At 46.3% G+C, this 11543-nt stretch overlaps 1 protein-coding gene across 1 annotated transcript; it reads right to left on the bottom strand.

The window, feature by feature from the left end:
• Positions 1-8826: 8826 nt before the first annotated feature.
• LOC142786339 (uncharacterized) lies at positions 8827-10713 on the bottom strand. The gene has a single exon (XM_075883970.1). The coding sequence runs from the start codon at positions 10711-10713 to the stop codon at positions 8827-8829; it is 1887 nt and encodes a 628-aa protein (XP_075740085.1).
• Between the last annotated feature and the right edge of the window lie 830 nt (positions 10714-11543).

Raw genomic sequence — 11543 nt, 5'->3', positions numbered from 1 at the left:
CGAAGCTGTGTCACTTCTGCTTCGGCAGGCGTGGTGGTCAGGAGTGCGTAACGGCACGTAATCCCGTGAAACGTGACTCATAGCTCGCTCTACCGCGTTTTATAGCGAGTCGGGTGCAATTGACTAGTCTAATAGCATTATGAGTGCAGTCTTACGCAGAACACTCCTCTCTCCTACCTTATCGTTGGCTGGATCGGCTAGTTTAACCAATGTGTGTAATGTCGGCCCGCTTGGCTGAGCCTTACTATCTGTTGAAGCTTCTTGCAGTCGGAAAACTCTTCGCCAGGCTTCATAATGCCGCTTCGAGGTTCCAGTAGATCCTGCTCTTGACAAAAGGGCGCCACTGCTAGGCCTTGCAATACTGGATTCTTTTTAACAGGCAGGTCATCAGAGCGAACGGTCCCAAGTTTTATTACCCTTTTTAAATGACGAAGTTGTAATCGGTGTTAGCGACACAATCAGTTTGCTAAAGTTCTTTCTGGGGAAATGTGGGTGGCAGGTGAGATAAGGGGTGCCTAACGGTACAACCTAAAATCATATCGGTGTTGTGGCTCAATTATAAATACCATCTTAACAAAATCAGTTATGGTATAATTTCGAGATTTAATCTAATAAAAACACAGCCATAGGTAGTTTGCAACCCCCCCCCCCCCCCTCCCACACGCGGTGCTACACTTCCTGCCGTTGTTTTTTATTGTCGATTACATTGTCGTACTTACGCACTCTTCCCTTCGCATAACAAACACGTATGTTGCAAAAGTCAATAATACATTACCAGAAATGAACAGCTCACTGAGCATAGTACATATGAATAGAGTGCATTAGTACTAGGTTGCACCTAGTACTAATGTGGGGACTTTTGTGGGCTTGCCTTAACTAAGGAACCATACAATTAAAAAAGTCTAGCTTGAACACTTTCAGAAAACACCGATATCCAGGATTGAAGTTTTGCTTTTAATAAACAGCGGGCACAGCACCAGATAAAGGCGCCAGTTAGTGCCCACGCAGGTTAACTAAACTACGTAAGCTTTTCCGAGCTTTCGTTAGTAAGTTCAAGGCCACCATTTCTCTTGTTAACACAACCACCGACGAGCCATGTGCTTATCTTCGTAAAGAATAACGGCGTGAAGAAAATGGCTTTATTACCTAATTTATCTGTCATACAAAAACCTTGCACTTTACTGTAGATACCAATGAATAAGTTGAACACGGTCACACAATATTCTTTAACGATTTCCCTTGTACGTTACAACCACTGGTTACCAATTTCTTGAAAAAGCAAAGAAGATTTGATTCGCAGTTGAGTTTCCCACAAACATAATCACTCTCAAAGGTTGCAGGCAAGATGAATTTGTACTACCGCGAAACTGCACAGAATCGAACGCTTATTACAATTTGTCACATGTTCTTTTTGCGTGCACCATAAGCTATTTTGAATGGTTAACTAGGAATACAACATTCCCTGTTCAGCGCCTTCCAAAGAGAACGGCCCTGAATTTGAATTGAATGATATGAAGGCCGATTCGCCGGATGAACTGTTAGTAAGGCGATCTTTAAAACAAAATGTGGTTCTTACGTTATAGGGGTCCTTGCTTGGGCGTGTGGGTAGCTATTTGTTTTCACCCTATTGCGCACTGCTTAAAAGACGAACACTTCGAATGAAGGATTAGATGAACACAAGCGCAAACTTTAAACTGAGTTTAAGAAACAGACACATGATGCTTTTATGCAATTGTGTTTTGCGGTTGCAATAAAGGTTTACAAAAATGAACCACAAAACACTTCTACAGTACAATTGAAACAACCAGTCATGCCAAAATAACGCGCACCTATCACAGATCTTGCATCACGGGTTTATATATATCATTTCTTTCTGCGCCAGTGCCAAGGAAGCCATACTGACGCATTCATTTTCCAAGCGGATATTCACGGATCCCTCAACGATTTCGCATCTCATCTGAATATTGTACCTCGCTATCACCTTAGTTGTTTTACGGAAATCTGACTGGCATCCGCAATCTCTACAATGTAAGCCTAGGTATCGTCGCACCAATTTTGGCACATTGTTGTAGTGCTCCCGTAGTCTTTCATTTAGGCACCTGCCCGTCTGGCCTACGTATTTCTTTCCACATGTAAGTGGGATCATGTACACAACTTTTGAAATGCAATAGACACATTTGTTTAGGTGGTTAGTTGTGCACGCAGTTGTATCATTCACAATTTTCGTTCCTAATTGGAAAGCGACGACAACTTTCGGGGTGCTGTAAAAGCCACTTTCACTACAAGACAACCCCCAATTTTTTAGACAACGAAAGCCGTCGTGAACTTAGTGTATCGCAGCGGTCCGGTGAAAGCTCCCAATTTCATTCTGGAATTTTCGCTGCTCCTTCTGATCCTTCTGCGACTTCTTGACTGATTTTAATAGGGAGTTAGCCCCTGATTTAGTGATGCAATCTGAATACCCTGCCTGCTACAGACGACCAAGTAGGGCTTGGAAGCTTTCTTGTACCAAATGATGGCAACACTTCTGCAAAGCATTCTTTAAGCACGTGCTTGCTACCCTTCGTTTCACGAGTTTTGAGTGGCTGAAATAGAAGGGGAGCAAATGTTTACCGACAGGTGGCTCGTATTTCCAGCACACATGAGAACCCTGAAAGCTTAGCCGCAAGTCCAGAAACGTGATGGTTCCTTTTTGTGCCAACTCATTTGTCAGTGTCAAGAAACTCAGTCCTGCCGTAAAGGATTCCAATATATGACCGTTTTGTTCAGACTACTCCCCGACGTCACCACCAGGAAATCATCGACACAGCGGAACACTTTTTTAACCCGTGTCATATCCAGCCCCTCGGCGCCGACACATGAGTTGGCGCCAGAAGGAACCATGAGATTTCTGGATTGAGGCTAAGCTTTCAGTGTTCTCATTTGTGCTGGAAATACGAGCCACGAGCCAGTAAACCTCTGCTCTCCTTCTCTTCCAGTCACTCAAAACTTGTGAGAAGAGGGGTAGCTAGCACGTGCTTAAAAAATGCTTTACAAAAGTGCTGCCATTATTTGGTACAAGAAAGCTTCCAAGCCCAACTTAGTCGTCTGTAGCAGGCTGGGTATCCAGATTGCATGACCAAGTCAGTGGCTAACTCCCTATTGAAATCAGTAAAGAAGTCATCGAAGGATCAAGAGCAGCGCAATTTATAGAATGAAAATGGGAGGATTGGCAGGACTGCGGTGATACCGTATTTTCACGACGTCTCCCATCATCTAAAAATATTAGAGGCCGTCTCAGAATGAAAGTGGTTTTTAAAGCACCCCGAAAGTTGTCGCTTTGCCAAATAGGAAAAACAATTGTGCATGAAACAAGTGCGTGTACAACTAGCTACAGAAACAAATTTGTCGATTGCATTTTAAAAGTTGTGTACATGAGTTTACTTACATGTGGAAAGAAACACGTGGGCCAGGTGGGCAGGTGCCTAAATGAAAGATTACGGGAGTACTACAACAATGTTTACAAGTCGGTGCAAGGCCACCTAAGCTTGCATTGGAGAGATTGCGGATGCCAGTCAGATTTCCGTAAAACAACTAAGGTGATAGCTAGGCACAATAATCAGATGATATGCGAAATAATTGAGGCATCCGAGATTATCCGCATGGAAGATGAATGCATCAGTATGGCTTCTTTGGCACTGACGCAGAAAGAATTGAAATATATTATCCCGTGGTGCAAGATCTGTGATAAGTGCGCGTTATTTCGGCATGAATAGTTGTTTCAAATGTACTGTAGAAATGTTTTGTGGTTCGTTTTTGTAAACCTTTTTTGCAACCATGAAATGCGATTGCATAAAAGCATCATACATCTATTTTATAAAATCAGTTTAAAGTTTGTGCTTGTGTCCGTCTATTCCTTCATTCTAAGTGTTCGTGTTTTAAGCAGTGCGCAACAAGGTGACAATGTTCTTACGTGTCCGCTATGTTCCGGCATTCACGAGAAAGCTTCGTGTAATGCCTAGTTTATCGAGTTCAACAGCTATGTGTGAAATGCCAAAGAAGCGGAAATTCGTGAGGCACTTGTTTCTTGCATCGCGCACACCGATAGACAATTAGACTAAGAATAGAATGCAGGATATATTTGCAGTTTTTTTAAAATTATGGCTCAATGATCCTAACCTAAATAGAGAAGAATTCAAGTAAAAAATAATCACTACTGCCGCTGGCGGGATACGAATGCACAGTATGCTTGTGTGACGTGGTACTTTACATCGAAGGTTACGAGAAAATAAAATGAAAGAGGTATGTCAGTCTACACGTGAAATCTTTTACCCTAATATCATACTACCTAGGTAAGAACAGGCGCAGTACTTGCGACATGCATAATGTATCCATGTGTCAATGCTATTTAACATTTCTCCGTCTACACCACTCGTGCAAACTACAACATTATCAGTTTTTTGTACTAAACCTTGTGAAACGCTCAGAAATTATCAGAGTATGGCCTATGTTAGAAGAGAAAAAAAAATAACAGATCCCACGTACTATGAAAACCGATGATATGCGAAGCACGAATGAGGAAGGTAGACATGTCACAATGAACACAACGTTACGAGGTGGACGTAAACGACGTTGTACATGACTTCCGTGCCATTGCTATCATGTTGAGATGTGTCATTTACCTTTGTATTCTGTTTACGTCACGTAATGCGAAATTTAGTATAAGTTGAGCTAGCGAAACAGCATCGAGCATGCTATGAGCGTAGTATGTAATCATGTTTCACATGACACGCATATGAAGATTATCATGTGTGCGCCTGACTTTTACTTTTGGCATTGATACCAATATTTAAACGGCCATGAGAGCTAAATGTCGTGAATGGCTAGATAGATAGATAGATAGATAGATAGATAGATAGATAGATAGATAGATAGATAGATGGATAGATAGATAGATAGATAGATAGATAAATAGATAGATAGATAGATACGCTCAAAGTACCCGAAATTCGCTAAGCAATGCTTCGCATTTTAAGGAGCACTGACATTAAATTTCAAGATCTGAATGTGCCCACTATTCGGTCGCTTGGTGTGCATAGGTCTTTTTGGCAAACTTTGAACGGCATCCATCGCGAGGAAGTTATTAAATGCGAAGCATTTCTTGGAGAACTTCGGTGACTTTCAGCATATCTATCTATCTATCTATCTATCTATCTATCTATCTATCTATCTATCTATCTATCTATCCATCTATCTATCAGCAGCCCAGGACGGCAAGCTCTCCTGGCCGTTTCAATAATCGTATCGATACCAAACTTGGTATGGCATAACATCACTGTATGAAGAACATATTTGACTACCGATAACATGAAAATTTTGAACTATATGTTATGAATGTCATGATTTACATTTCAATATTCTGCAGCTCTTCCGGTGGTTTCGTTCACATGGCATGCGGCAAAACTGGTATGGTACGGCATGATTGCATGGCGAACACAATCGACAGACCCTAACGTAAAAATTATGAGATGCGTGTCATGCAACAACATGACTACATGACACGCTCTTGATGCGCTCACCACAGTTTCGCTAGCGTCATATATAACAAATTCGGTATTACAGTACGTGAATGATGACGAAGGTATGTGACTGGTGCAGAAATGATAATCATGAGATTCGTGTCATGAAACAACATGTTCACATGCCACGCTCATGATGCGGTGGTGGCCGTTTTGCTAGCGTCACTTATACCAAGTTAGGTATGAGCGAGAATGAATGACGAAGGTATGTGTTATGGTGTAACGTGGGCCCAGGATCCGGAATAAATCAGCCGGCAGTCAGGTGACTCTGTACACACAACACAGACTTTAACACAACCGATAACTCTTACAATTCACACACAACACACTATAGCGTTCCTTATTTACATGCCAAACGTCCTACGCACCTCGGCACACGAACTGTCCTACTCGACGTTATGACTGCTGTCGCTGCGGCGAGGTCGGTCGTCACCGGTGTTCCTTGTGCAGTCACGCTCCTTGACCGTGGTGAGGTGGTGGTGGTGGTGATGGTGGTGCTGCAGGCCGGTAGATCACCAGGCCACTGCAGTGCAGGTTAATGGCCCGTCGCCAACATGAGCCGCGGCCACCTCGTGCCACCACTCGGGCCCCAGGACCTCAGGCCACGAACAGACTATGCTGCCGGTCCCCGTGTCAGCGCCGGCCACAGAGCGGGAAGCCAGCTCACCAGGTCCACAAGGCTGCTGGACACCTAGTTGAATGACGCAGCCCGAAGCAGGAAGCCAGCTCCTCAGGTCCGCAAGGCTGCCGGACGCCTGGTTAAGCGATGTCGCGACCCGAACCGCCGACCAGCAGCTGCCGTTCGAACCGTGTCACGCTCCAACTGCCCGAGCCGCGCGCCCCGCTCGCGCTTCCTTTTCCTCGTCTTCGCCTCCAAGGTGTACCGCAGAGCAGAACGGCCGTTCCCTCTTCGCCCCGTCACGGGCCACATAATCCACATCATCACACCACCCCCCACTTAAGATAGTTGTGAGCAACTATTCCACTCCACGCCAGGCGGTGAGTAGACAAAAGTGCAGGCGCGTTTGTAAAGAGAGAACAAGTTCACACGAATCCGAATGGTTGTGATCCACACAGCACGTAATGATAAAAAAGCACACATGAAAAATACACAAGTGGAGAAAGATTAAAGCAATTCAGATGCGACTTAAGTAGTCCGCTCCTACATTGTCTGAGCCTTTTATGTATTCGACGGTAAAGCTGTACTCTTGCATTAGTAAGCTCCATCGTAACACTCGATTATTGACGTGTTTGTCTGACTACAAGTACCGGAATGGCTGGTGGTCGCACTGAATAATGAAGGGTCTGCCGCATATGTAAATGTGGAACTTCTGAACAGCCCACACGAGCGCTAAGCATTCATGCTATATTGTGGAATAGCGGGCCTCTCTAGGCAGCAGATTGCGACTAGCATAAGCAACCGGATGTAAAATATCGTCCCCACTGTTTTGCAGAAGCACTACGCCAATGCTTGTGCTTGAGGCATCAGTACGGAGCACGAAAGGCTTCGAAAGATCTGGTGTTTGCAGTATGGGACTTCGGCGAGCTTGTTTTTCAGCACGGTGAATGCTTTTTCTTGCGTCGGTCCCCACGACACGATGTGATGTTGGCCTTTCTTGGTAAGGTCAATCAAGGGCTTGGAGATCTCTGCGTAGTTCGGAATGAACTGCCTGTAATAGCCCGTAAGACCGAGAAAGGATTGTACAGCTTTCTTCGTCGTGGGGCGCTTGGCGGCTAGGATCTTGTCCAGCGTTTTCAGCACTGGTTCTACCTTCGCCTCGCCAATGCGATGTCCGAGGAATGTAATGGTACGCTCTCCAATCTCACACTTGCTCGGTTTGATTGTGAGGTTTGCATTGCGGATTCTTTCGAAGACAAGTCGTAAGGCTTCCATATGTTCATGCCATGTGCTAGTAGCGATGACCACATCGTCAAAATAATGATGCACATTCGGCAAATCGCCTAGAACTCTCCTCATAAGGCGTGCAAATATTGCTGGGGCAGTCTTAATCCCAAAAGGCATGTATTTGAAGTGGTAGAGCCCCGACATGCTTGAAAATGCCGTCTTTTCACGACTGTCTGGAGCCATAAGCACTTGCCAATAGCCCTTCGTGAAATCGAATTTCGAGAAAAATTTGTTTCCCCACAAGAGCTAGAACAACATCAATTCTCGGAATTGGCTCACTGTCGAAAACCAAGGTCTTGTTCAGCTCCCTAAAGTCAATGCACAACCGTATGATCTTGTCGGGCTTCTTGACGACAACGATCGGCGCATGATATGGCGACTTTGATTTCTCGATAATGCCCATTCGAAGCATCTCCTGTACCTCTTTTTCGACGTTCTCACGCAGCGCTAGAGGAATCGGGTACTGAGGCACGTGAACCGGCTTTTTGATGACGAGGTCAAGAGAGCATTCGACAAGTTGTGTCTTGCCGGGAAGGTCCGAAAATATGTCTGCAAACTCTTCGCACAATTGTCGAACTTGTTGAAGTTGGTCTGTCTGCAGTTTGGGCGATATCTTGACGTCTGATATTGTTTGTGTTTGGCATAGACTGAGAGAGGGGATGGTATCCTCAGAGTCGTTGCTCTCACTGTTCGCCTCTTGTCCAGGTGTTGCACTTGTAGTATTCACTGCAGCCACCTGATGAGGAGACGTTATTTCTCTTTCCTCATACTTCTTCAGCATATTAACGTGGAAGACCTTGATGCTCTGCCCTAAGTCAATTGCATAATCAACATCATTCTTGGCTTCAGCAACTTTAAACGGGCCCTTCCACTGCATGAGAAGCTTATTGGTGTCTGTAGGAAGGAGAATTAAAACCTTGTCACTGGGCCGTAGCCTTCTGTGGCGGGTCTTATGGTCGTAATAAAGCTTTTGCTTTTCACGTGCTTTACCAAGCTCTTCATGAGCGAGGCTACAGGTGTGTTCCAGTCGGTTTCGAAGGTCCACAAGGTAAGTGTACGTTGTTCGCACTTCATCCTCAATGTTCTCGTTCGTCCACAGCTCTCTTAAAACACTCAAAGGTCCACGCACATGTCTGCCGTAGATTAACTCAAATGGTGAAAAGCCCAAGCTGGCTTGCGGTACTTCGCGATAAGCGAAGAGAAGAGGAGCAATGTAGCGATTCCATGACCGCGGCTTCTCCTGACACACCCTTTTGAGCATGGCCTTCAGCGTACCATTGAATTTTTCGACCAATCCATTGGCCATGGCATGATATGGGGTGGTACGAAAAAATTTTACAGTTAGTAGTCGGCCCACTTCTTTCATAAGTTCCGACGTGAAACTTCTACCTTTATCGGTAACCACTTCTCGAAGAGGCCCACTCGGGAAAATATTTCAAGGAGGGCTTCTGCAATACTGACAGCGTCGATGCTGGGTAGGGCTACTGCGTCAGGATAGCGAGTAGCGAAGTCAATGAGGGTAAGCACATAGCGGTTTCCCTTATCTGATCGAGGAGATAACGGTCCGATCAGGTCAATGGCGACTCTTTGGAATGGTGTCCGTATGAGAGGCATGTTGCCCAACGGAGCGACTCCGACTTTCCCTTTCGGCGTTGTCCTCTGGCAGACGTCGCACGACTTGACAAACCGTCTGATTTCTTCATGCATACCTGGCCAGTAAAAATCCCCAAGGATACGGTCTGTGGTACGTCGCACGCCTTGGTGACCAGCCATAATGCCCTCGTGTGCAACCTTCAAAATGTGTTGTCGAAGTGTCCTTGGCACGACTACTTGCTTAAAGGTCCTCCCCGTAGAAAGGCGGTAATGTCGATACAGTAGACCAACCTCTTCAGAAAAGTGGTACGTCGTGTCTTTATTGGAGTGAAACTCCTTCCCAATCTTGCTGAAGCAACTCTTCAGACTTAAGTCGTCTTTTTGGCTCTCAGTTAGCTGCACTCGGGTCACTTCTAGTGGACCAACTAGCGAAATCTTCATCATACTCTCCGTCTTCCCCTGCGTCCGTACCACGGCAGAAAGCAAGGTTGACTTTTCCCAGCATCCTGGGATTTTGCTCGAACCAGTCAAGTCAGGGAACAGGGCATCAGAGTACTCCCAGGTAGTATCTGGCTCCTGTGGTCCTTTTACTCCTGGAATATTGCCGAGCGCGAGGTCGTACAAAGGGTTAGTCATGCATAAAGCGTTTACATCACCAACGAAGTAGGGCGTGTGTATCTGTATGTTAGATTCCGGTAGTTCCTTGGCCTTTCCATCCAAAAGCATAACTCTTGCCATCTTCCCGGTCAGGCATCGATCCGGCACGAGCTCGCGTCGGACGATGGTCGTGTTGCTTCCTGCGTCTCGTAAGACACGTGCGCGTTGTCCAAGCACCCGTCCTTCGACCACTGGCATGTTGTCGACTAAGAACATAGGTTGGTTCTCGCACTTCTTGGGGCATTCAGCAGCGCATGTCTCATCCTTGGACTTGGCCATAGAAAAGTAATCCTGTTTTTTCTGTTCTATCATGGCACAAGACACCGACTTGTCTTTGCTTTGATCCTTGCAATCGGTGGCTTTGTGGCCAAGCCGCCCACATGTTTTGCATTTCACAGACTCTTTCGGAACCGCACGACAATCCGGAGCGCTATGTCCTTTGCGGTGACACAGAAAGCAACTCGGCTGTTTGTACTGTGACGTAGCACCGGGTTTATTTGCCTCCTTTGTATCATCTGCAATTTTACCAATGTTATTGACTCGCTGTGCTCCGAGAAAGCGGTCGGTGCACTCTGAAAGGGGTGTAAGGGTTTTGCATTCTCTCTCTTTCAGGAAGATGGCCAGCTTCGGATTACAGCAACGCAAGAATTGCTCGGCTATAACATGGTCACGAAGACCCTCAAATGTTTTGGGCACATCAGCCATCTCAATCCAGTTATCAAAATAGCTCGAGATCCTAGCATCTAGTTGTTTCCCTGTTTCACCATCTTCAGGCCGGGCTTTTCGAAATTTGTCTTTATATCCTTGTTCCGTGAATCTGAAGCGCTGAAGTAGGGCTTTTTTCACTTTATCATAGTCGAGGGCCTCGTCAGCAGTCATTCGACCAATGACAGTGAGTGCCTCACCAGTTAAGCACATGCTTACGGCTACTCCCCATTTCTGGCCATTCTTGCCCAGTAGCCACGCGTTCAAACCTCTGCAAATACGCATGCAGGTCATCTCGTCGCTCGTCAAATAGCGGTAGTAACTTCTGCAGATTCAGGCATGACGGGTTTGCCGATGGGGCGAGTGCTGCCGTCGCAGATGGCTGACTTTGAGCACTTTCCTGAAGCTGGAGCTTAAGTTGGAGGATTTGCAGCTGCCTCTCGTCTGCTAACCGTTGCCGCTCGTCCGCTAACCGTTGTCTCTCGGCTGCTTCTTTGGCCTCTTTTCTCTCAGCTGCGCGCTCATCTCTCTGCCTAACTTGCTCTCGCTCAATCTATTCGCGAAGTTCCGCGCCAGACAAGCCTAACTGAGCTGCTACAGCCACTAACTTATCGAGATCCATGTCTCTCGTCTTGTGCTGCGTGCACACACCTGACTGGCAATTTCCGCGTTCGAGATGTTACTGGCGGGATCCTGGCAGGCTCGCCAAGTTTGTTATGGTGTAATGTGGGCCCAGGATCCGGAATAAATCAACCGGCAGTCAGGTGACTCTGTACACCCAGCACAGACTTTAACACAACCGATAACTCTTACAATTCACACACAACACACTATAGCGTTCCTTATTTACATGCCAAACGTCCTACGCGCCTCGGCACACGAACTGTCCTACTCGCCGTTATGACTGCTGTCGCTGCGGCGAGGTCGGTCGTCACCGGTGTTCCTTGTGCAGTCACGCTGCCTTGACCGTGGTGAGGTGGTGGTGGTCGTGATGGTGGTGCTGCATGCCGGTAGATCACCAGGCCACTGCAGTGCAGGTTAATGGCCCGTCGCCAACATGAGCCGCGGACACCTCGTGCCACCACTCGGGCCCCAGGACCTCAGGCCACGAACAGACTATGCTG

The sequence above is a fragment of the Rhipicephalus microplus genome, unplaced genomic scaffold, assembly GCF_043290135.1.
Source record: "Rhipicephalus microplus isolate Deutch F79 unplaced genomic scaffold, USDA_Rmic scaffold_22, whole genome shotgun sequence".
NCBI lineage: Eukaryota > Metazoa > Arthropoda > Arachnida > Ixodida > Ixodidae > Rhipicephalus > Rhipicephalus microplus.
The sequence above is the reverse complement of the archived record's forward strand: the minus strand, read 5'-3'. Positions and strand labels throughout refer to the sequence as shown.